This window comes from Carassius gibelio, chromosome B25 (genome assembly GCF_023724105.1).
Source record: "Carassius gibelio isolate Cgi1373 ecotype wild population from Czech Republic chromosome B25, carGib1.2-hapl.c, whole genome shotgun sequence".
Classification (NCBI taxonomy): Eukaryota; Metazoa; Chordata; class Actinopteri; order Cypriniformes; family Cyprinidae; genus Carassius; species Carassius gibelio.
In genome coordinates, this window is record NC_068420.1 from 5790566 (window position 1) to 5814756 (window position 24191).

General features: G+C 35.2%; 2 protein-coding genes across 6 annotated transcripts; both read left to right on the plus strand.

The window, feature by feature from the left end:
• The first annotated feature begins 137 nt into the window (after positions 1 to 137).
• On the plus strand, positions 138 to 14317 carry parvb (parvin, beta). Of its 4 annotated transcripts, none has more exons than XM_052598150.1 (14): positions 138 to 302; positions 1107 to 1229; positions 8488 to 8577; positions 9515 to 9585; positions 10053 to 10155; positions 10263 to 10403; positions 11307 to 11422; positions 11506 to 11567; positions 11683 to 11702; positions 12555 to 12616; positions 12705 to 12773; positions 12850 to 12951; positions 13597 to 13669; positions 13926 to 14317. In XM_052598150.1, exons 1-14 carry the CDS (start codon positions 179 to 181, stop codon positions 14000 to 14002), a joined length of 1233 nt encoding a protein of 410 aa, XP_052454110.1. In that variant the 5' UTR covers positions 138 to 178; the 3' UTR covers positions 14003 to 14317. The 4 variants fall into 4 exon arrangements, with proteins under 4 accessions (XP_052454110.1, XP_052454109.1, XP_052454112.1 ...); XM_052598149.1 differs by having other exon boundaries at positions 150 to 302; positions 1104 to 1229; XM_052598152.1 differs by lacking the exon at positions 138 to 302 and adding an exon at positions 1644 to 3720 and having other exon boundaries at positions 1104 to 1229.
• Positions 14318 to 16265: 1948 nt separating this feature from the next.
• parvg (parvin, gamma) lies at positions 16266 to 23778 on the plus strand. 2 transcript variants are annotated; one of them, XM_052598153.1, is made up of 13 exons: positions 16269 to 16479; positions 17413 to 17472; positions 18030 to 18097; positions 18289 to 18391; positions 19188 to 19328; positions 19413 to 19528; positions 20475 to 20530; positions 20632 to 20666; positions 20800 to 20861; positions 20950 to 21018; positions 22352 to 22453; positions 22828 to 22900; positions 23298 to 23778. In XM_052598153.1, the coding sequence occupies exons 2-13, from the start codon at positions 17421 to 17423 to the stop codon at positions 23369 to 23371; spliced, it is 951 nt and encodes a 316-aa protein (XP_052454113.1). In that variant the 5' UTR covers positions 16269 to 16479; positions 17413 to 17420; the 3' UTR covers positions 23372 to 23778. The 2 variants fall into 2 exon arrangements, with proteins under 2 accessions (XP_052454114.1, XP_052454113.1); XM_052598154.1 differs by lacking the exon at positions 17413 to 17472 and having other exon boundaries at positions 16266 to 16479.
• Positions 23779 to 24191: the final 413 nt, after the last annotated feature.

The window sequence follows — 24191 nt, forward strand, 5'->3', positions numbered from 1 at the left end:
CTTTGAGTTATATAATATAAACCACTTGTTTTCCCCGTTTGGATAAAAGTGTCAAATGTAAAGAGCCATGTTTATGTAGAAAGTTGTCTAGTTTTATATGAGTTCTGTGTGTGTTCAGTATTTTTCTATGACTGACTCTTAAGGGTGTGGCTCAAGATGTCATAACACTTTTCCAGATATGACTTCGCCTGACACTCAGAATATATCTGCAGTGAAAATTAGCTCATTCTTCCTTTTAACTGATATTACACTTACATCTGCGCTGCTTTCTGTTAAATTCTTCACCACACCCAGAGAAAACGGTGAGTAGGCCTATGCAAAGTTATATCTTCTCATTTCTGAATCTTTGTTTTTCATTATTAGTTATTATTAGACAATTATCATCAAGTGCTATAAGAGATAGGTCAATATTATCGTCTATTTTAAAAGTTTGCTGATGTTTTTCATGATCTGTATTGTTGGCATGGGATGCTTTTCCAAACCCACAGAATGGCAAATGTTTCCAGTTTATAACTGTTTCCAATTGAATTAAAATCGATACCCATAAGAGGGCGTTAAGTGGCTAGAATCCTAAATTTAGAATCGCATTTATAGCTTTTTCTGTCTTTTTGGTGATAATGTTATCGCATAATGGTATGCTCACCTAAATCCATAGATTTCAATTTTAACTTGGTTTGTACAATGTCTTTACAAGTATATAAGTACTAGCCTATATCAAGTAACTTTCAATTAGAAATTTGTTTCACCAGCTGAACCTTTGGCCTCTTGTTAAAATACACCACAATCCATAGTTTAGTCTACATTGTATTGTATCATTTTTCGTTGAAGTGATTAGTCAGCGCTGATAAAAGTAACATGTACCACGTGACTTCACCGACAATCCTTTGCACCGATCTATGCAATATTTTGCACATGATACATGAAAGTGAGTGAATGTAATGTCTGTTGAATGGAAAACACATAAAAAGAGTTAAATCAGTCAAATAATAATTTAGCAAGTCATACCTGGCCAATCAGAGACCAGATTCGGGCCACTACGCCCCGCCCCTTACATATCTTACTAATTTCTATTCTTCTCACTCGATCGGTTTCTGTGACTGAAGCAGCGGCGGAGCAGATGGCTACGAACCCCGCCAAACCACCCGGACAGACGGCCAAGATGAAGAAGGATGAGTCGCTGCTGGGAAAACTGGGAGGAACGTTAGTCCGCAAAAAGAAGCTGAAAGAAGGTAATGTTTTCCAGGATATTGTAACTTTACATAGGAACGGAGAAAATAATAAGATGAGCACATGACGTCACGATTGGTTTCTATAGCTGTCCATGGTCCTGCACTTGATCAATAAACGATTTAATTTTTCTTTAATTACAGTATATATATATATATATATATAAGTAAGTAACTGTGAAATGATGGTTTTATAAGCATTGTGATTTACTCTTCTTATTTAAGCATAACATAAGCCACAGACAGTCATATTGTGGTGTTGTTGTCTAGGACAAAAATAGCCAGGTCAGGAGCTCAAGGTTATTCAGATAAGAATGAAGTGGACTGCTTTGTCCTTCTGCTTACTTATATTGTTTCAAACTCTAAAGAGTTAAACATCTGTCTATTCATTTTTTATGGTTTTTTGTGCTATTTTAGATCAAACCCAGCCCTTCCAGCCTCCATCTGTGTGAACAGCTGCACAGTAAAGTGTGTTTGTGGAAGTGTGTGTGTGTGTCATTGTGGAAATGAGCGGTCGTCCTGTTTTTGTCCAGACAGTAACACAGGAGTGACCGTGTGTGTTCAAGTCTCTTGAGTCACTCTTTGTTCAGAAGAATCTTTTTGGGGAAAGAATCGTTTTAGATTATTTAAAGGTTCAATATTCAGCAATGATTTCTGGCCTGATAAACTGACAAGCTTTGGCTGAAAGTCTAACGGTTATTTTGAGCTTGTCAATTTGAAATACTTTTGCAGTTGTCTGAAAGGTGTTTTGTATGTGACTGCCTTGTTAAGTGGTTGATATACTGTGGTGTTTAGTGGTTGCCAGGGTGTTAGTAGTTGTGGGAAGTAACTCAACATTATGGTTATGGTTACACTTTATTTACACTTTATTTTTATTACAAGGTTAAACTTTATTTTAAGGTGTCCTTATTACACTGTCCTTTTTCATATAAGTACTGACTAATATTAACTATATGTACACTGGTTTCAAAACAGTATCATGGCTTTTAAACTATAATTTATGATCTTAAACCTGTATCTAACCTCAGAAGCATCTCAAAGTAAAAATAGGTGCTCAAGTCAGATTTTGTGCTGGCTGTGTTTTAAAATTAAATGATTGCAATCTTAATTTTGAAAGTCTGTCGGTAATCAGTGTTCTGTTGTGAGGTTATCCCTGCCTGCTTTAAATGCTTGAAAATGATTATTAGCTGAAAACATTTGACAGAAATGTAAAAAAGTAATCAAATGTGATCAGTTACATTACTTTAATAAAGTAATTGAAATAGTTACACTACTTATTATATTTTAAATAGGGTAACTTGTCTATTACATTCCCAAAGTAACCTTCCCAGCACCTGGTTGTTAGGGTGTTACTGTGGTGTTCAAATGTACAAGTTGCTAAGGTATACAGTTTTTTGTCTGGTTATTAGGGTGTTGTATGGGTGCTTTGGCTGTTTGTTAGGGCGTTCTGGTTCGTTGTTAGGGTGTTGCTATAATTTTCTGGTTGGTTGTTAGTGTTGCTAGGGGGCTTTGTTTGTTCGTTTGGGTGTTCTGGCTGGTTGTTAGAGTGTTGCTAGGGTGCTTTATTTGTTCGTTTGGGTGTTCTGGCTGGTTGTTAGAGTGTTGCTAGGGTGCTTTGTTTGTTTGGGTGTTCTGGCTGGTTGTTAGAGTGTTGCTAGGGTGCTTTGTTTGTTTGGGTGTTCTGGCTGGTTGTTAGAGTGTTACTAGGGTGCTTTGTTTGTTCGTTTGGGTGTTCTGGCTGGTTGTTAGAGTGTTGCTAGGGTGCTTTGTTTGTTTGGGTGTTCTGGCTGGTTGTTAGAGTGTTACTAGGGTGCTTTATTTGTATGTTTGGGTGTTCTGGCTGGTTGTTAGAATGTTGCTAGGGTGCTTTATTTGTTTGTTTGGGTGTTCTGGCTGGTTGTTAGAATGTTGCTAGGGTGCTTTATTTGTTTGTTTGGGTGTTCTGGCTGGTTGTTAGAATGTTGCTAGGGTGCTTTATTTGTTTGTTTGGGTGTTCTGGCTGGTTGTTAGGATGTGGCTAGGGTTTTCCGAATGGATGTTTTGGCTAGTTGCTAAGGTATCCAGGCTGCATGGCCTGTATTCAGAACTGTGCTGATTGGTGAATGCAGTTTGAAAACTCTAAGAGGAAACACAATCATACATTTTTCACAATATGTAGAAATTGTGATTGTTTTTGCTGGTCATGTGTCTTAGAGATGAGTGCCTTCAGTTTAAATGAGGGAATGTGACGTTTATAGCGCCACCCAGAGGAAATTTGTTAGAAAGAGTGGTTTGTTTTCTTCAGGAAAGTAGTATTTGTTATGATTGACAGCAGCATTTCCCATCCCTGCTGTGCAGAAGCTGATCTCAGCAAGCTCTCTGATATATATGAGGATGTGTGAGTGTTTGTTTGTGTGTTAGGATGGTGACTTATATATTATTGTGTGTGTATGAGTGATACTGAGAGATCTGGCTGTTGCTGCCTCCATTTGCCAAGTGAGGAACATGGATCTCAGTAAGTTTAACTCTTGTCTATGTTTGTACATTGATTATCAGTGATGTTTATCTGTGTTTGTGTGTAGGTCTCTGAGGTGAAGTGTAACTGTGTTAAAAATAGCTTTCACCAGAAAGCAGAAGTCTAGTTTGTCATCATGGATCGTTTTCAGCTCCTAAAATACCTTTCAGCTATGTCAGTGTTAATACACTGATCAGGATGATGAAGGGATGTGTTTATGAATGTAAAAAGTTACGGTGAAGGTTATGAAATGGTCATAGTATTTCCTAAGGAGCATTTTTCCTCTTATATTAATTGGTTGGTTATCATCACAGCTCAGTATTTTCAGATTATACCTCAATTTTAAATTTCAATTTCAAAAAACACTTACATTTAATGGTCCATATAGAAAAAAAGTTCAAGATTCAAATATATATATTCATATATTCATTATAGAATTTAAAGAACACAATTATTTTTTTTAAGTATTTCATTATGTTAATTTTCACATATATTGGTCTTGTCAAACTAGTTTATCCCTGAAACAGCACTGAAATAGGATTAGCACAAAACTTTCATATTTTGTCATATTCTTATTCGCAAATTAATATTCTGGTTATCTGGTACAAATGACTGACAGCATGTGTCTAATATGGAGACTAACTGTGGACTGTGTGTAATGCAGCAAGTTTAGTTGACATGACACAATCATCTTCTTGACATCTGAACTGTGTTACTCTATTTCCCACTCCAGCATCCCAGTGATCCCACAAATAAGTGCTGCTATATTTAAGAGCAGCTCCATTCCTCTGACTGGACTGTTATTTTTGTAAGCTTTGTAATAAATAACTTTCCCCGAGCCGTACAAAGTCTACAGAGAGAGACACACACACACACACTGCTGACAAACACCGCAGCGAGTGTGTATTGATTTCTCAGGGAAGTGTTTTGTTGTGTCGTGTCTGTGTAGCCACTGCATTCGCTGATCAGTCCTTTTTTTATGTATTGATTTGAATTGAGAAATCAGCTTTGAGAACATATCGATGACTTCCTGAAAATGACTTGTCATCAAAATACATTAATAACTTAATTCACCAGAGCTGTTAATATATAACAAAAATCAACAATCTAAATGTCTCAGTGACCTTAAATATATAATCAATTTTAGACTAGAACAGAATGGAATATAATAGGATTAGACAACAACACATCTAAGATCTGGAAGTCTTTGAAGATCCATGAAGATTTCATGTGTAATATTTAACCCATAATAGAATATAATAGAATAGAACAGATTTAGACAACAACACATCAAAGATCTGGAAAATTTTGAAGATCCATAAGATTACAAGTGTTGCAGTAATACTTCAATATAGAACCCAGAATAGAATAGAATAGAATTAGATAACACATAATTAAGATCTGGAACATTTTGAAAAGCCATAAGATTACAAGTGTTGCAGGAATACTTGAATATGTAACCCATAATAGAATAAAATAGAATAGAATAGAATTAGATGACACATAATTAAGATCTGGAACATTCTGAAGATCCATAAGATTACAAGTGTTGCAGGAATATTCGAATATTTAACCCAGAATAGAACAGAATAGAATAGAATTGAATTAGATAACACACATTTAAGATCTGGAACATTTTTGAAGATCCATGAAGATAACGTGTTGCAGGAATACTTGAATATGTAATAAATATAATAGATTTAATTAGACAACACACTGATCCATTAAAATAGAATACAGTAGAATATAATCAATTAGGAAAAAGACATCTACAGTAAAAAAAAAATCTCTTGAAATCTCTAAAGAGCTATGTAGATTTAGTGTGTTGCAGAAAACATGAATATCTAATCTGCTGATGGAATAGAAAAGAATAGAATAGAATAGAATTAAAAAACAGACATCTAAGACCTGGAAATAACCGAGGATCCATGAAGATTTAATGTGCTGCAGAAGAACTTGAATATATAATAGAATAGAATAGAATAGAATAGAATAATTGGACAACAGACATTTAAGATCTGGAGATATTCAAATAGCCACGAAGATTTCATATATTGCAGAAAAACTTCAATATTTAATCCAGAATAGAAAATAATAAATTAGACAACAGACGCTTATGGTCTGGAAATATTCAAAGATCCAGGAATAATTAATCCTGAATAGAATAGAATAGAATGGAATAAAATTGAATCAATTAGACAATAGACATTTAAAATCTGGAATTTTTCAAAGATCATAAAGATTTTGTGTGTTACAGAATAACTTGAATAAAGAATAGCATATAGAATAGAATAGAAATGTTAAATCTGAAAATCTTTGTAGATTAACGAATTGATTTCATGTGCTGCCTGAAAAATGTTTAGGTTTAATTCATTATAGAATAGAATAGAATATTAAGACAAAAAATAACAGTTTATTGTGCTGGAGAAAAAAATTCAAGACAGATGTAGAGTTTTGTTAAAAGCAGGGGTTTATCATCCCTCCATCAAGTGTTATTCTGGTTAGTCCCTCATTAGTGTGCTCCTCATACAGTCATGTTGCATCTATTCTGTAAGACTCTATTAGAGAAGAGTGTAGAGCAGCGTCTCGTGCTCACTGAAACAGGAGCAGTGAGGGTGGGGGGTTTCAAAGGGACAGAAATAACACGTGATGACGCGGGTGCGACTGCTGTAGCCACACTGGCGGCCTCCCTCCCTCACACACACACACACACACACACACACTCGCCACCGAGACTCACTGCAGGACATTAGCTGGATTCAGCGCTGTTTAACGGGACATGGCTGGTCTACTGTGTGGAACGAAGAAAAGAAGGCAAGGTAGACTTTGGGCTGTTTTATAGTGCAGCAGTTATCTTAATTAAATGAGTGCAGATGTACGTTGCCAAGATAGATCAACATGTTAAATATTTGATAGTAAATAAAGAATATTTCTGTATGAATACACCTGCTTTCGCAATCGTACACTGAAACATTATTAAAATATATTATAGTATTTATAATATAGGGTATGGTTGTGTTAAGTAATAATAAAATAATAGTTTTGATAGAACCTGTCCAGTGTATGCATGTTCGCTATGGTTAACAATCAGTAAATGACTATTTCATGGTGTTTTTCATTTAAAAGTATGGTTAAATATTGCAATCTCTCTTAATTAAATTAATTAACAATATATAAAAAAAACATGTATACAGTATCTAATGTAAATCTAAATGCATTTGTTTGTGAATATATGTAGTCAGTGTATATATATATATTATGGTGTAGTATTTAATAAACAATTTTAGCATTGGTTTCGATAAATAGCTTCTGTTTCTATAGAATTATTCTCTGTACGTGAAACCTAAACAGAACTGTAATCCTAAGAAAATGAGGCATGCTCTGTGCTTCATGGTGCCCTAGAGGGGAAGTACACAATTAGGATGAAAAGCATAAGTGTAATCTTGCAGGAAGTGCAGACCAGGCGCGAGATGCTGCGTGATCTGTGTAGATCTGCAGGGTGGATGAAGAGCTGTCAATGTGAAACAGTCCCTCTGAAGCTTAAATGTTTATATGAGTGCATCTCCGTTTACATGAAAACATGAATGAATTTGTCTATCCCTCTAACGTCACCCCCCCACGACTGTACAGAAGCCAAAAAAAAGCAATCTGTTTCCATTCTTATTATATATCTTCTTATATATTCATCAAAAATCTAAATTCTGTCATTTAATTGTTCCATACCTGTTGGTTACCAAACTTACTTACAAATTACTTCTTTTGTATTATTATTATTATTATTATTATTATTTTTTTTTTTTCTTTTTTTTTTTCGACTAAATGAAAATGAGAAATGTTGCTTTGGCAAGTTCCATCTATCTAAGTTAAAGCACATACATACATATAACTTCAACTTATTTTATTTCAGCTGGCCAAAGCAACCGGAATATTAAAATAAAATCTACAGTACAGTATGTCATTTGAATTCAGCTTTCTATCCTTATTTGTAATATCAAAAAGAAAAACACAAGTTCTTTTCACACTTTTAAGAGCCTCCTAAATGCGTTTGATGGCATTAAAAAAAACTATAATATAATGAAATATAAGTGTAGCTTGCAAACAGTTTTTATTATCAGAATAACACTCTAATATGCTGCTCAAGAACCATTTTTATTATTACTTTCAATGTTGAGAACATTGTTTTAGCTGTGTAATATTTTTTGTGGAAAAATAGGATTCTTTTAGTTCACAAGAACAGAATTTATTTAAAAAAGAAATCTTTTGCTACATTATAAATGCCTTTTCTGTCACTTGTGTTACATTTAATTGTGTCATTGGTGATGGTTTGGGTGTGTAGCATACAGGGGGAACTATTTCTGATGTTTGGATATGACCCTGACGACTATTTGTGCTTTAGAGGAAGTGCAATAAACTGAGGCTGTTTTCCACAGAAAGAGACACATTACAGATGAACTGCAGTAATCTGACAGAGAGAGACACTCATAAATCAGCAGATTAATCACTGCACACTAATCAGTTAATTGTAACGGCAGTGAGCTTCTGGTATTGATTTAGCAATAGCAGCGAGTGATGTGATATTAGCCGCTCTGCTCACCGTAGATGTTTTCCTGAAACAGTGCAGACAAACATGAAGAACCCTTACTCTGTGTACCTTGATATTTACCATGGTATTGAATTATTACTATATTCCAATGCACTTCAATAGTATTATCAAGGTACATGTCCCAGAGAATATGATGCTTTATTGGTCTTCTTTTGTCTTGATAGTGAGTGACCTTCAGGCAGAGGGTAAGAACACCATCAACGCCCCCCTCCTGCACCCCGGCCCAGAGCTGCTCCCTGAGGACACGTTGCTTGGTAACATTTGGCTTCTTCTCATCCATTAAAATCAGTGTAATGTCTGGATCCTCCACCAGGTGTCACTAAGAACAGAGGGCTGTTGTGATGCTGCACATCTCTGAGTTAGCATCACTCAGATTATTTTTTCCTCAAAGCTTAAATTAGAATAGTTTGCAAAAGCAAGATTATAAACACAACAAGGTTGTGAAAGTGACTAGTGAGTAGATGAGTTGTTTGTATGTTTAATGTCCCCAACAACCTCTGTAGTCCTATTTAGACACTTTAGACAGTTTTTTTTAAGACAGGTACAGTATAAGCTTTTTAAAAAATCACAGTGAGGTATTTCTGATTATGTTTTCATTGACAAAATGTACTCACCCTCAGGCCATATGTAAATGAGTTTGTTTCTTCATCAGAACAGATTTGGAGAAATAGCATTACATCTTTTGCTCACCAGTGGATCCTCTGCAGTGAATGGGTGCCGTCAGAATGAGAGTCCAAACAGCTGATAAAAACATCACAATAATCCACAAGTAATTCTTTTCACTTGTAAATGGTGCTTTATCTGTGCGTATTTCATTTATGATTCACTGGAGAAAGCACTATTGTGGGTACAGGAATAAGCTGGAAACAACTAATTCAAAACATCTTATTAATTAATTTGTTTCTTGTAAACATGCAGCTTTTTGCTTCGCAAGAAGTGGTGTGCATTATTTGTGGATTATTGTGATGTTTTTATCAGCTGTTTAGACTCTCATTCTGACGGCACCCATTCACTGTAATGCTAAATTTCTCAAAATCTGATGAAGAAACAAACTCATCTACATTTGATGTAAAAACCCAAGTTTTGTGGTATTGCTGGGTGTGGAAGACACTTTTCTATTTTCCCATGTATCTTACATTCCCTGCTTTCTTTTTCTTCCTTTTTTCTTTCTTTCTTCCTTGATTTCTGCAGAGGAAAATTCAGAGAAGACCATTCTAGACCCCACTTCCAGAGAAGACCTCAATTTTAAAGACCTCCAGAAGGTTGGATGAATATTTCAGAATAAAGTCTATGTAAAGGAAAAAAAAAATGAAAAGAAATGGCAGATAAAGACAATAACGCCAATGGGGCTTTACATTTTACATTAAAGTATGTTAGGAATTTTAGCTCTGTTATTACACCTGTTCATATTTCATCTTTCCTCGATTATATATTGCATATTACAGTTTTATTTTAATGAACACAATAAATGAATTATTTTAGTTTTAGTTAACAATAAAAACACTGCTTAGCCCTAGACCTTAGAGCATAAACATGGGGCAAAAATGTTGAATATTACATGGTAAATAACTTAACAGAAATCACCAGTCAATGTTATTAATCCATTCTAATCAGTGCGAAAAAAAAATAACATAATAATAAAAACCTGACCCACTAAGCCACGCCCATTTTGCATAGTTACCATTCTACCCACCAACCTTTTTTCTATGATACAAACTCTTCCTCTCAGGTTCTCATTGACTGGATCAACAGTGAACTGGAGGAGGACCGAATCATCGTGAAAGACCTTGAGGAAGATCTGTATGATGGACAGGTGCTGCAGAAACTGTTCGGTGAGACAAAGCTGTTTTCCGTTCTGATTCTCCAGTTGATCTTCTGTTTGGACTTTCCTGTGGTGTTTTCAGTGCAGTGAGGAATGTTCTGTGCTCGTGTCCTTCAGAGAAGCTGTCAGGGCATAAGCTGAATGTGGCCGAGGTGACGCAGTCAGAGATCGGACAGAAGCAGAAACTGCAGACGGTTCTGGAGGCTGTTAATGGAGTCCTCAGGCCGCTGGACTGGAGCATGGAGTGGAGTGTCGACTGTGAGCGATGAAACACACTCGCACTTAAAGGAACAATTCAACTAATAAGAAGAATTCATACAAATGTATCAGAGTTATCATCATTGCCTAAAGTTAAAACTGTTCAAAACATTTTTGTTAATAATGCTAAAATAAAATAAAGTGAGCAACTAACTGAAGTATGTTTAAGCACCAAAATTACTAGCTGGAAATAAATAAAAACTCAAATAAAAACTGAAATGTTAATCAAAATAAACATAACCTAGTTAGTACTAATTAAAAAAAAAAAAAAAAAAAAAACTAATGACAAAACATACTAAATAAAAATGAAAACCGAGTATATTTACTACTTCTACTACTACTAGTAATAAATAATGCTAAAATCACATGGCTTTTTTCCTCATTCTTATTGGTTGACTGAAATATTAGGTAACAAATATAAAAGGAATAAATTTAACTGAATTAAAAAAATGTATAAAAATGACAATAGTATAATGTAATGTAACATGACTTTTACCCATTCTTAATGATTATGTTAAATATAATGAACACAAATATGAATAAAAAAACCTAAAAATACTTTTTAGTAAAAAATAAAATAAAAAATGAACCTTTGTAATAATATGCTACTACTATTAATGACAAAATCAAATATTAAAATGACTAAAATTGTAACTAAAATAAAATAATATTATAAAAAGCTATTAAATATGCTTAAAACAAACATATATGTATATATTCATTATTTCTAATATATTTATGATGTAACATGATCCAAGTTGTGCACAAGAGAATAAAAAAAAAAAAAAGTAAATTGAGAAAAGTTTTGATTTGTAATTTAATTAATTTTTAAATATATTATCAAAAATGAAGAAATGTTTCATCAGTTGCATTGTTGATGTTAAGTCTCTGTCTTATCTTCAGCAATCCACTCAAAGAACCTGGTGTCCATCGTGTACCTGCTGCTGGCGCTGGCTATCTACTACGCGGCACCCATCCGCTTACCTGAGCATGTGTCCGTCAAGGTGATCGTGATCAAGGTATGCTCGGCTTATTAAAGTGTGAAATTGAACATTATATCAAATATCTTCACCCTAATTAGAAAGGTTTGGTTTTGTCTCAGAAAAAGGAGGGAATCCTGCAGACTGCTCATGTGACCAAACAACTCACAAGTACCACAACAGAGTAAGATGCTCCAATGTGGCGATCTAGTGGTGAAAGATGATTGTAATACAGAAATGTACCGTTTGTATTTGAGTGTGTGGTCTGATGCTGACTGTGCGTTCACTGTTTCCAACAGCATGATGATTGGAAGATCAGGCAAGTATTGGCACACTCATTTTCTCAAACATTTTCATGTTTTCCCTTAACAATCAATAAACTGCTGGAAAATCAAATCTCATACAGAGGTCTAGATTAAAAATTATTTTTAGCTGGCTCATTGCTGGTCTATAGATGCCTGTTTCTGCCACCAAATAAAAAAAGGTTATTATGACTCTTATCTCACAGTTCTGACTTTTTTTTCTCAGACTGAATTGCGAAAAAAAAGTCAGTATTGCCCGTTTTTATCTCACAATTGTTACTTTATTTCTTGCAATTCTGACTTTTTCTCGCAATTCAGAATTTTCTTCTTGCAATTCTGACATTTTTTTCTCTGAATTGTGTGAAATAAACTTGCAGATGCGAATTATAAACTCATAATTGTCTGAAATAAGCTTGCAGTTGCGAATTATAAAGTCAGAATTGCGTGATACAAAGTCACAATTGCAATATAAAAACTCGCAATTCGGACTTTTTCTCGCAATTGGGAATATATGTCTCAGAATTGTGTGAAATAAAGTCAGAATTTAATTATCAGAATTTCTAGTTTATATCTCATAATTATGACATTTTAAATCCTATTTGCGAGTTCATATCACACAATTATGAGAAAAAAAGTCAGAATTGTGAGATAAAATGATGCAATTACCTTTTTCATTTTTTATTCAGTGGCGGAAACGGGCTTCCATACTGGTCCGAGCTGGTTTATTCAAGTAGAATCTATAAAACCAGTGAACATCAGAAACTAGTTTTAGCTGAATTTTCCACAAGTACAATATGATGGTTCATCTTTTATTTTTATTAGTCTGGGAAAAATGGTCAAAACCTATTTATTTTGTTTTTCATTTGCAGAACGTGATGCTTTTGACACCTTATTGGATCACGCACCTGACAAACTCAATGTAGTGAAAACAGTAAGGACCGGTTTTGTATGGGATAAGAACTACTGTGCAATGGTAAAGATTATACAAAATAATTATCCTTGAATGTCTGTTTCTTTAGTCGCTGATTACATTTGTGAATAAACACTTGAACAAACTGAACCTGGAGGTGACGGAGCTGGAATCACAGGTATGAACCTTATCTGTTAACTCTCACGTGGATCTGTAGATCAAAACCACTCAAAAACCTCTTCATGTGTGTGAAGTTTGCAGATGGTGTCTATCTGGTGTTACTGATGGGATTGTTAGAAAATTACTTTGTGCCTCTGTACAACTTCTACCTCACTCCTGAAAGCTTCGAACAGAAGGTAAGTGTGCCACAGTGATCTAATGTGGACTGGTTTGTTCTGTTAGGGTCTAACGGAGCTTGATCAGACTCGGGATTTAATGTGGTCTGATGAGGTCTGATTTGTATTTACTGAATGCCTCATCAAACCACATCAGACCCTGTCTAGACTTTATAAGTCCACATCAGACTAAAATACACCATGTCAGACCACATCAGACTGAAATCCACATCAAACCATTATCAGACCTTCATAAATCTCTTCAGGTGACATCACACTCAGACCACACCAGTCTCTATGAGTCCAGGTTAGATGAATAGTATTTATAAAGTTTGATTTGGTCTGATGTAGTTTGATGTGGACTAATTCTAACAGTATCTGATACGGTTTGATTTGACTGTCTGTCAGACATTATGAATCCACAACATATCAGACCACAGTAGACTAAAGTCTACATCAGACCAGTCTGATTACATTGTGAATACTGCTCAACAGGTGTGGTCTAATCTAATTCAGTCTGATATCTGACTTCTTAAGTCTGATTATGTGGAGGTTATGGAATTCTCACATGATTAAACTCACAATTACTTGAGCTTTTCTATTTTATAACATTGGTTGTGTACTAACTACTATGAAAAGGATTGCTAGTGTTTTTCTGTCTTGTAGGTGCATAATGTCTCATTTGCTTTTGAGCTCATGCAAGATGGTGGTTTACAGAAACCCAAAGCGAGACCAGAAGGTATCAGAAAAATCAGTTCCAGCAATGTTACATCAGCATTACAGTATTTACACAACCTTTAGACATCATAACAGACCAGCTCATTGTCTGCACCTGTTTCATAATGTTATCCACATTGTCCACTAGATGGAGATGTTCCTCAGTCGATGCAGCACACTGTAGTTCTCAGTAAACACACTGTGTTCCATCACAGTGACAGTTAACATATTCAAGCCTCTGTCTGTTTAACAGCGATTCTGTTGTTTGTGTCCTACAGACGTGGTGAACTTGAATCTGAAGTCAACACTCAGGGTGCTTTACAACCTTTTCACCAACTACAAGAACTCAGAGTAACACTGAAAGAGATCCGAGGAAAGCCGCTACATGCCTCACTGATGCCAGGACTTCTGCGCTCACACATGCACACACATCCCCAGTGTTACTTTTATACGTAAGAATGAAATATTTTGTATTGTTTGGCTTATTTATGCCCAGAATCGAATGTATTTAGCCTTAATGATGCGTCAGTGTTGCAGCTCATTCAAATATTTCATTGACTTACGCAAACGAGGCCTGCCACTGCTTTAAGCACTACACCGGAATGACTTTTTGTCCTGGAATGCACTAAAAGAAATGCTGTAATTATTTCAAATAAACAAATACTTTCTACATGCTGGAATGAATCCATTTTGACATTTTGACTCAAGAGTCTCTATGGTCTCACAAAAAATTATTTATAGAGGGTTTTCTTTTTATTAAAATAAACAGTTGAGTATCACAATTTCATACTTAGAATTCTTCATGCTTAATCAAAAACCTTGGTCCGTATACATGTTTAACCTTCTTGTGTCTCACACAGATTTAAAGATTTATTTAGTGTTATTCATTATGACAGACTTGCACTGTACCTTTAATTTATTTAGTGCTGTTTGTTACGTGAAGCATCACTATTAGTTTTGCTCACAATTATTGTTTCAGTCCTGCAAACAACCCACAAAACCCAAGAAATTACATAGCAGCTCACTAGAAAACATGCAGAAGACCCCAGTAACCAGTGCAGGGAGGATTACTTTGGGATGCAAATTGATTACAAATTACATGACAAAAAATGCAGTATTAACGCATTGTAGGCTACTTTGATTAATTTTAGATTACTTTTGATCTAACTTTATATCACATTGATTTAAATAGGATAATCTTTTACCACACTGATGTGAAAATCAAACAAGAGGGAAAAAAATACACTTCAGTTGTTGTTATTGACAACATGAAGTGCATTAAATATTCTTTTACATCAAGGTTTCCTAAATTGGAGTTCATGAAGGAACTGCAGGGGCTTGTGAATTTATTGAAAAGCTTATATGAATTAAACTATAAAAATGTCAAACTAAAATAAACTATTTTAAGATAACAACAATCAAACTTAAACACTTACAAAAAAAGATTTCATATGTTTGCCTGCATGTCATGTGACCATTATCCAATGTCCGAGAACCACGAACATGCAAATGTGTTAGTTAATTAATATCTTATTACCTTAAAATATTAGGTAAAAGTTTGTGAACATCTGCATATAAATAAGACATAATAAGCCAGAATTTGTCGATTTTAATGTGACAAAAAGCCTTCCAAAGACATTGTTATGTCATAATAACCCACTGAGTAATAAGTCAATTAATGCCATGTTGACATTTCAAGAAAACACATCTGAAAATTGAAATGATTTTTGTAAATCCAGTAGTTATGCTCTGTGTTACTAAAGCCATCGTGACTGGTCTTTGTGACAAAAGAAATGTGAAATTTCAATATAATTACAACTGCCTAATTTTTTTTAACCTAACCTGTCAGCAACTGAATAACAATACCTTAGTAACCACCCAGAACACCGAAGCCAATCACTGATTGAGTGTAAGTGGTTATTATCATAGACTGTGTTATCAACTGCATACAGAAGCAGATATGTTAAGGGACCCTACAGCAACATCCTGGCAACCAACTTGCAACACTAAAGCAACCACATAACAAAACTCTACCAAACACCTAACTCCCATGCAACCACGCAGCATCATTTAAAGACTCCAAACACCCGTGCAACTGCGTGACAACAGTTTTGCATGAGCAAACACCATTCTCATTTTCTTTGGGTACTACGCAAACTGTAGTTTCCAGTACGATTGTATCTCTCAGGATGACGCAGAATGTAAACACATCCACAGATGGATGAGTCTGGAGCTAAATAATCCTGTTGTTTTCAGATGCACCTCTGAGGGGCTTTTTTCCCCCCAATTGTTTGTTCTGGATTCAAACTTGCGTTTAATGGGTGGAATTCATTGGGATGGTAACCATGGTAACCCTCCGGCCCAAATTACCTCTGGTTTTTCTAGTCAAAGGGAGGCGTTCTCTCCATCACAGTAAGAGAGGGTGGAAAATATATGCAATTGTTGCTCTCAAACCTTGAGCGTGTTATTTGAAGAGAGGAAACACCAGATCACTAACATTATTGTCTGTTACTGACTCAAATATAATGTTTAGACCCCCGTACAGCCTTGTTACAGGGTCCTGTGTGTTTGCTGCACTGTTGGGACACTTTGATCCGTGCTTCTGCAAAATACAACAAAAGAGGAAGTGGTGCCTTACCACTTCCTGGCTGGCGTATAAAACAGGCCTTACCCGTAAATGAGTTCTTGTTTTTGTTTAAAGTCGATTCAGAAAGATGGTCGTTTGTGTTGTAGAAGTTACTCGACCCTTGTAAAAAAAAGGTGTCTGGACCATTTGGATGACATTTCATCGGAAAGAAGAGTGATTTCTCCAGACGTGTGGCGAGAGCTGAGGTGAAAGTTTTGACAGCAAACATGGCTGTACTCTATTGCTCTTTCATAGCATCTCAGTACGCTTTCTGTTTTAGGTTCAAGCATCGCCTTTGTCGCAGATGTTTGTCCTAGTATTGCTTTGGAGGATCAAAATCGAAACAATTGTTGTTGTAAAGCTAACTTGAATAGCATATTTCAGATAATTTGTTTTTTGAGGAAGTGTATATTAAGATATTTTTTTAATATCTGAGCATTGTTTGAGACATTATTGAGATCTTAATCTGTGAAGTTTCAATATGCTCTTGAATGTACCTCATTGCTTCACATTTAAAGCAACAGTTTACTCTAAAACGAGAATTATGATGCATTTATGTGCTTTGTGGAGCTTAAAGGTCATGGTCACCATTGAATTTTGTGTTCCATACTGTAGATATATTTTTGAAATGCCAGACTTTTCATTTCTGGGCCAACTATTGCTCTAAATCGGAAGACACTGGATGAGATGTGAGACGTTTCTTTCTCTTTCCATCTTGTTTTTCTCTCGCGCTGCATGTTTTTGTTGTCAGAGAGCTTTATGTTTTGCCCGTCAGTCTGTGTTATGTCAATGTGGGCTGGCGTGTGTGATGCAGGAAGGCAGAAATCTCCGAGCTCCGTGTTTTGTCCTCCGTTCAGATCAGTGCAGACGTCTGCTGTGTGTTGTGTAGATCTCCGTCCTTGTGTTTTGACGTTTGTAGTCGGCTCCGGTTCGCCGTACTTCATCATAGCCATAAAAATGTCCGCTCGAAAACAAAACCTCGAGATGAATCGCGCCCTTGAAATCCCCTCAGGACGCAAACACGCAGACAGAACTCGAACATATCTTGGTTTTCAAACAGAAGCGCCAGAAATCAAATGTCTGCTGAGTGAAACTATTAATAAAGTTCACTTTTTGACACAAACTATGTTTTGAAACAGTCAAAAGAATGGCTGACCGTGGAGCTGAAGAGGAAAAGGGCGAACTGGGCAGTCGTCAGGGTGAGCGATACTCACGTCATCATAACATTAGCTAACTTACTTATGAACTTCGCAAGCTAATACGTTTTGCTACAGTATGTTCACTAGTTTTGGGAGAATATATACACATATCTGTCTTGTTTAGATATGCCATTATGTGTACTAGGCCTATATACAACTAGAGCACACTTAACAGAACAGTAGGCTATATCCCACAATGCAATACACTCAATTTGATCTCTAATTTCTAGTATAATGAATGAACTGGAAAAAATTAGAGCCCTAATTTTTCATGTAATATTTTAATTATAATTAAAATATATATATTTAGTAAAAATTGGCCTATATTTTGAACAAATGTACTTTAAACAGTGAGAAGCCAATCAGAAAATTATTACATTTTATTTTATTTTTTTACAAAAAATGTACAGTTGATTCTGGACACACTAATCCTAATCTTCTATACTATAAAGTAAATAAAGTATGTGAATTAGTATGCAGTCATACTCTTTAATGAAGGACATATTCACAAATGGAAGTAAATAAGTGGTAAATGACATTTTATTTTTGGTTTTAAGGAGGAGAGAGAAAAATGATCATTCAGTCGACATCTTTAAATGACCCCAAACTCAACAAACTTAAAGAGGTGAGATACTTAACTTTTTAGGGTCGTATTGCATAAGCTAATGCTCAGGTTTGTTGACCTGGATGGTTTCTGATTTGATTTCTGGTTTCTGATTTTTGATTCTACTCTACTAACTAACCATGTGGTCTCAAGGAGAACATGATTTCATGAGGAGGGTCTGAATATCTGTTTTCTCTGGTGCTTTGTGGCAGGTTTTGGTGGAATGGATCAACAAAACTCTGAAAGTTGAACACATTGTGGTGCGATCACTGGAGGAAGACCTCTATGATGGACTCGTCTTTCATCACCTGTTACGTAAGAATCATGTCAAAGCAACAAAATTATTAACATGCACATTATTGGGTGAAGCTCACATACTGGATATACTTCAAGGAATATTTCACCCCAAAAATGAAAACATGCTATAATTGTATTACTCTCAGGCCATCCAAGATGTAGACGAGTTTGTTTCTTCATTAGATTTAGAGAAATGTAGCATTGCATCACTTGCTCAACAATGGATCCTATGCAGTGAATGGGTGCCGTAAGAATGAGAGGCCAAACAGCTGATAAAAACATTGCAATAATCCACAAGTAATCCACACCACTCTAGTATATCAGTTAATGTCTTGTAAAGGAAAAAGCTGCGTGTTTCTAATAAAGAAATACATCAAGACATTTTACCCTTACACTGTCGATTCTGTCAGTCAGTTTTTAGGAAGCAACATTTTGAAGTTAAAAGCATCTTGATGCATTTGTTTTTTACAAACACAACTTTTCAAATCACAATACATTATTTGATGGACTGGAGTGGTGTGGATTATTTTCTGTTATGGTGATGTTTTTATCAGCTGTTTGGACTCTCATTCTGACGGCACCCATTCACAGCAGAGGATCCATTAGTAAGGAACTGATTTAATGCTATCTGTTCTGATGAAGAAACAAACTCATCTACATCTTGGAAAACCTGAGGATGAGTAAATCCTCGGCAAATTTTCAGTTTTAGGTAAACTATTGTTCAATTGTCATAAAAAAATTTAGACTTTTTTTAAGGTGAAAGGTCACCCTCTATACAATCACGTTGTCACGCCTGTGTATGTTTTGATCCCAGGCAGGTTAGCAGATGTTCATGTACATGTAGAGGAGATCGCGTTGAGCACTGATGCACAGGTACGAAAATTAGAGGTGATCCTGACAGCTCTCAACGAGACCTTAGAGATGAACGAGGAAACGGTCAAATGGAACGTTAAACGTAAGCCAATCAGATCAGCTATTGTCACTGTCCTGTTAACATATTTATAAGCATACCCACTGTTCTCCCACCCAAATCTGTCAGTCATTCACAGCAGAGACCTGTTGGCTACATTGCATCTTCTGGTTGCTATTGCGAGGCGTTTCCAACCTGATCTGGTCCTGCCCCCAAACGTCAGTGTGGAGGTCATCCAGTGTGAGGTGATTGATAAATATTGAAATTATTTGAATATTAAAAGAATATTATTTTAAATATTAAGATGCATATAATGAACACAGATTGTTGTCATAATTTTTCAAAATTCATCACTGCATTTTATTTAAAAAATGAATATGCATGTTATAAAGAGCAATTATTTTCATGTATTTTCTTAATTCGTCATTGCGTATTATAGTGAAAAAAATCACTGCATGTTTTCATAACATTTCATTGTTTGTTACTGCATGTTATTTGAAAAATTAACATTATTATAGAAAAATATGACTCATTGCATATTATGAAAAAAAATAATAATGTGCATATTATATTGACTAACTCATTACTGCATCATTTTTGAAAAATGGCTGTTTTCATTATTTCTATTTCTATTTTACCAATTCATCAATCCAGATTTTTGAAAAAAAAATAAATAATGATAATTATAATTTATCATTGCAAAAAAAAATAATAATAATGATAATCTGCATATTATAATGAAAAATTGCTTAATTTTTTTTTTTTTTACCACAATCATTGTATATTGTTTGAAGAATTATAATGAAAAAAAGATGTAATAACTTTTTCACAATTTATTATCTGAAAAACCAATATGCATATTATATTGAAAAAATACTATAAATTTCTCACAGTTCACATTACATATTGTTTGAAAAAATAATGTGCATTTTATTAAAAGGAAAAAAACAATCTGCTTATGTAAACAAATAAAATAAAATAACTTTTCTGCTCCTGTAATCAAAGCTGATAATATTAAAAATTGTATTAACCACCAACATTAAAGGAGCCTAATATCCATCATCCAGTCAGATCCAAATGGAATCAAGTCCCACATTATTCATTTTGAATATTCACTGAGCAGTTAAATTACATTACAGAAGTTAAATATTCATGTTGTCAGCATTCATTAAAATCTAATTTGTTAAACAGGTCACAAAAAGTGGCGTTAAGGCAGACAAGCAGACAGAATTCATCACATTTCAAAGGTCTGTAAAGATCCTCCTTCCCTATTAAACATTTAACTGCACTTTGAATCTCTGCCACTGTCCAAACCAGTGTTTTCATGCTCTGCTGTGTGTCTCCGCAGTAATTCCAGTGAAGCACTAGAGAGAGAATCTAACAGTGAGTCAGACGGAGGCTGAACTCTGAGCTTTTTCATTTCCATATTTATAAGCATCAGTACCTTACAGATAGTGGAGGCGTATAAAGAAGAAAGCGTTTGCTACTTAATCTCTCTCTTGCACTGTCTTTGCAGAGGAATGTCCCATTGATGAGCTCTTTAAGCTGGAGGCTCACAAAATTGAGACCGTGAAAAAGGTTGGGATCCAGTTCGGGATATATCTCTAAATGTAGCCTTTGACACACACATCTCCCACAGTTTCATTAAGTTTTCTTTCTTATGCAGGCCATTCTTCACTTTGTGAATAAGAACATGTCATCTCTGGGACTGAACGTGACCGACCTTGAAAAACAGGTGTGCAAACCCAAATTTAAAAGCCTTATGTTGATTTTTTTTTTCTTCTGTAGGTCGACTGAAATTTACTTAGCCTTAAAGGTACAGGTTGTAGGACCTGCCACTAGAGGGCACACTATCAAAACAATAACAGTAGCGTGGCTTGATGATGCTAAGAAGGAGCGTGGAATGATGGGATTTGTTGGCTTCTACCCAACCGCTGACGGCCATCAATCAGACGGAAAGATAAATCATGGATTTAACTCGGGTTCAACGATTTGCGCTAGTAGATTACATACAAAGCCAATGCAAAGACGCAATCAGACTATGAATCAGACACGTCCTCGCGCGGGTCTAGGGATGCGATGCCCCGCGTTTGGCGTGTATGGCCCATAAAACTTATCTTGTTGATCGTTATAATAGCATACGTTTTAACGTTTAAAAATAAAAAAATAATAAAAAATAATAGCATACGTTTTAACGTTTAAAAATAAAAAAATAAAAAATAATAATAGCATACGTTTTCTGTAAAGAGACGAATCAAAACAACTCACCTTTCGAGTAAAACACAAGCGAGATCGGCATCTCTTTCTAGTTGAAGTTTGTCGGGAAGCTACTTCCGCATTTGTCCACGACACTGTTGTCATGTGGTTTCTACGTCAGTAAAGGCGGTAAAAAAGGGAAACTACCGTCATTTACAGGCGACTGCACTGCCCCGTGTCACTGTTTAGAATGGGAATTTTCTCATGATTTACAAGTAGTTGAAAACATTAGAGATATTGTTAGTAATCAGCTGGACAAAATATACAACACTAGCCTAGTGGTTTTTGGATATTTTACTGCAAATATCTTACAAATTGTACCTTTAAGCCATCCAAAATGTAGATGTAGATGAGTTTGTTTCTTCATCGGATTTGGAGAAATGTATAATTACATCACTCACCAATAGATCCTTTGGAGTGAATGGGTACCGTCAGAATGAGAGTCAAACATCTGATAAAAACATCACAATAATCCACAAGTAAACCATAGAACTCCAGTCCATCAATATACAGCATGTCTTGTGAAGCCAAAAGCTGCATGTTTTTAATAAACAAACATGTCATTAAGATGTGATTCTCTCCTTATTCAGATGAAATATTCACAGATCAAGCACTGTTTACAAGTGAAAACAGTATATAAAATAGTTATAACCAAATATGTTGGTGGGCTTTGATGCGAGAGGTCAACAAGGAATGGATTTTTTAGAATGAAATGATCACAAAAATATGTTTTTTTGACAATATAAGCCCTTTATGGGCTTGTTTTTGATGTCATGTTTCATGTTTATGATTTTGTAATGTGATTTTGTTAGTTTGCAGATGGAGTGATTCTGCTCTTGTTGATCGGTCAGTTGGAGGGCTTCTTCATTCCACTCTGTGAGTTCTTCCTTTGTCCTGTCGGGAGCTCAGAAATGGTAAGAACCTGAGAAAATATTTAGAGTTTTGCATTTGCATTGAAACAAGAGAACCATGTTGTTAGTGAGCTCCATTTCACTTTACAACAATAAGCACTATTTAATCCTGGCTTATGGGGTTTTACATCAGTGCAACTTCACAAGCACCTCTAGGAAATGTCTCGCTATTTTATAATTAACGTCTCTTAGGATGACTGTGGATGTGACAGCACAGCTGCATAAGGCATGTTAAGAAACCGAGGGTAATGCAAAAGACAGAAATCAAAACTAATGATCTCACGGTTACCAGAGAATATGCAGTGTTGGGGGTTTACATTACATTTAGTTGTTTGTTTAAAAATGTTTTGATCTATTTGTCATTGTTGTTTATTCAGCTTCATAATGTGACGCTTGCATTGGATCTTCTCATAGACCGAGGACTTCCTGTTCAGTCAGTTGAACCTCAAGGTAATTATTTTTCGACAACCCAAACCTTTGTTGTCGAGTGTGTACATTGTAAATAAAACCACTTGAGAAACTCAAATCTTATTAGGCAGCATCATTTTCCTGCCATCTGTTGTCCTAAGACAAGATCGCATTTTGGTTTTAGGAAAATTTTGATGAAAGGTTTTGATCCACTATAAAATAATAATACATTTGTTTTGTATAGCACCTTTAAAAGAGTACTTTTTCAAAGTTCTTAACACAATCAAACACAACAATCCAGCATATGTGCTCTACTGCATGAACTAAAATCCATATTTAAGCTGTTTTTGTGTACTTGTGTAGAAAAGCACTTAGCATCGATTGCTGATCTGTCTGGTTGTTCATTCAATAATAAGCTCATTTCTCATGTCTCTCACAGATATTGTTTCCCAAGATGTTCCAGCCACTGTGAAAGTGCTGTATTACTTATTTAATAGGCACAAAAACAAATAATCTAGCTACTCCAGACATTTCAATTCAATAAAAACTTTCAGAATGCTTTAAATAATCAAATTCACTGTAAATGTGCATCTTTCTTTTGACTAAAAATCAGGGCACAGAGTTGACAGTCACATTACTTTGGCTCTCTGAGTGTTACAACACATTAAAAGCAATTGTAAAGAGTTTGTCTGAACCATTGAAGAGGCTTCAGAGAGAAAATGAAAGGACATGGCCACTCATCTCATCATGGACATAGCTTTTGGATGCTGATTGTTTCAATTTAATGTCATATTTTCACTCTTCTACTTTCCATGTTTTTTCTTCTTCTTTTGGATAGATGTGCATTAGTCTTAATGTATTGCTCAACCGTTTTCTTCTGACTTGCAGCTTGTTTTCAAATAAAAGTGGCATATATAGCAGCTCTGAGACTATGTAACTTTTTCTTTATTAGACTTCTCGACTTATTTGTGTGTAGGTGCGCGCGCACCTATGTGACGCGATTTATTATTTTGAATCTGAAGAACCGTTTGTGGGGAAATGAATGTTAAAAAAAAAAACTATTAATTTTAAATAAAATATATTATTGTATTCCCTATTCTAAGCTATAAAAGTAGTTATAAAAATATTTAAAATTCAAACTTATTTCGACGCTCTGTCACAGACAGAGTCCTTCAGTTCAAGCGGAAGCAGAAGTAAGAAGCGCGTAAACCGATCATAGCTTGCTCTTCTAGTTATGAAAATCATGAATGAACATTATAAGGTACGTTAAAAGATACAGTACAGCTTACTGAAACGTGTAAACTTTCATGTAGTCGCCTATTCAGTGTTTCAA

What these genes read in the sequence shown, in the direction of transcription:
- parvb (XM_052598149.1), top strand. Translation starts at nt 179, where the DNA reads ATGACTTCGCCTGACACTCAGAATATATCTGCAGTGAAAATTAGCTCA. An exon ending in CCCTGAGGACACGTTGCTTG is followed by an intron (nt 8,578 to 9,514) that starts GTAACATTTGGC and finishes TGATTTCTGCAG; the next exon opens with AGGAAAATTCAGAGAAGACC. An exon ending in ATTTTAAAGACCTCCAGAAG is followed by an intron (nt 9,586 to 10,052) that starts GTTGGATGAATA and finishes TCTTCCTCTCAG; the next exon opens with GTTCTCATTGACTGGATCAA.
- parvg (XM_052598153.1), top strand. Translation starts at nt 17,421, where the DNA reads ATGGCTGACCGTGGAGCTGAAGAGGAAAAGGGCGAACTGGGCAGTCGT. An exon ending in CTGTCGGGAGCTCAGAAATG is followed by an intron (nt 22,454 to 22,827) that starts GTAAGAACCTGA and finishes TTGTTTATTCAG; the next exon opens with CTTCATAATGTGACGCTTGC. An exon ending in TCAGTCAGTTGAACCTCAAG is followed by an intron (nt 22,901 to 23,297) that starts GTAATTATTTTT and finishes TGTCTCTCACAG; the next exon opens with ATATTGTTTCCCAAGATGTT.